At 46.7% G+C, this 1,303-nt stretch overlaps 1 protein-coding gene across 1 annotated transcript in view; it reads left to right on the forward strand.

The window, feature by feature from the left end:
• Positions 1-1,217: 1,217 nt before the first annotated feature.
• Positions 1,218-1,303, forward strand: part of LOC118452222 (promotilin-like) — an 11,794-nt gene continuing 11,708 nt past the window's right edge. The window contains 1 exon segment of the mRNA XM_035893737.1: positions 1,218-1,227. Within this exon segment, the coding sequence (XP_035749630.1) occupies positions 1,218-1,227 (10 nt within the window).

Here is a 1,303-nt window from a genome sequence, read left to right on the forward strand (position 1 = left end):
GGGAGCTCATTTTCCCTTGATTCCTTGGCATTGCAGCTGATGCACGGCTTCGTGGACTGTACAGCTACTGCCAGTTTCCTGGTAAAATTACTCCCAATTATGCCAAACGTTTAACTTTAGGTATGAGCAGAACTGCACGCAACTCCATTCTGTACATCATATTTCTGTTCAGCTTCTAACCTCAGCTGCAATTTTGCTTCATAAAACGAGGAGAGTTTCAGGGGCCCTGCAGATTGCAAATGGTTACAGGGACTGCAGCAGGACAGATTTTTATTTTTTTTGCGTTGTAATGCTAGGGAGTGAGAGTTCCAGCGGCGGGTTTTATTTTCATTTATCTTTATTTTGCATTGGCAATGGGGACATGCCAAAAGCTGCTTTTACAGACTGGGCAAACCTGGAGCAAAAAGGTGCCTGTTGCTCCCACTCGCTCTGGTGCTTCCACTTGAAAAGGTCTTGGAGTCAGATCCCTTATTTTCGGCTCTCAGGTCCCTTATTTTCAGCTCTGGTCCCTTATTTTCAGCTCTCAGGTCCCTTATTTTCAGCTCCCTGTTCCCTTTTCGAGTACTCTTGCATAATTAAGAGGTGAACCTGGCAGACAGCATCCAACTAATACAGATATGATTAATTTTCATCTTCCCTTTTTATTTTAAAGGTTGTCCTTTCCAATGCAGAAAGCTTCATCGCAGATGGATGGGAAACCTGCCAGCCAGCCACATTTTCGAGGTAAAAGGGGACAAGACATGGGAAAGTTTAGTGCTTTGAAAAAGTGACCTTTCTTGGTAATTAATTTGTCACTTCCCAACACCATCTGCTGACTCGTCAGCTGCATCCATCATAACCATGCAAAAATACTGGAAAAGTCAATTAAAATGAGAACCGGTGTCAAATGGGCTTTGCGCAGATTCTTTAGGAAAGGGGGGGGGGGGGGGGGAGGAAATAACTTATCGTGTCCTTTTCATCAACACACATAGACATGGTCCCAGGGAGCAAAACTGCGTTGACCTGTCTGGAAGTTTTATAGGTAGGACCACTTCATTGCCTGGTGACAAGCTGCAGTAAATGCCCGGGGATCTGGGAAGCATCTTAGCGATTGCCACGTATTATTTTAAGGAGGGGTTTAGCCCAAATCGAGTGTTATTGACTGCAGCGCCAGCAGCAAGCGCCCTGTGAGCCCCAACGCGCAGCGTGGTGCGTCCCCGTCGCATGGACCGCCTGCGATGGAGCCAGGTGAGAAAAGTCATTTGACAGGCTTGGGCGATGCTCTTTTCCCCCTATCTCCAGGGCTTAGTTTTCAAGCAGCCAG

The sequence above is a fragment of the Egretta garzetta genome, unplaced genomic scaffold (assembly GCF_000687185.1).
Source record: "Egretta garzetta isolate BGI_Z169 unplaced genomic scaffold, ASM68718v1 scaffold105, whole genome shotgun sequence".
Taxonomy (NCBI): Eukaryota; Metazoa; Chordata; class Aves; order Pelecaniformes; family Ardeidae; genus Egretta; species Egretta garzetta.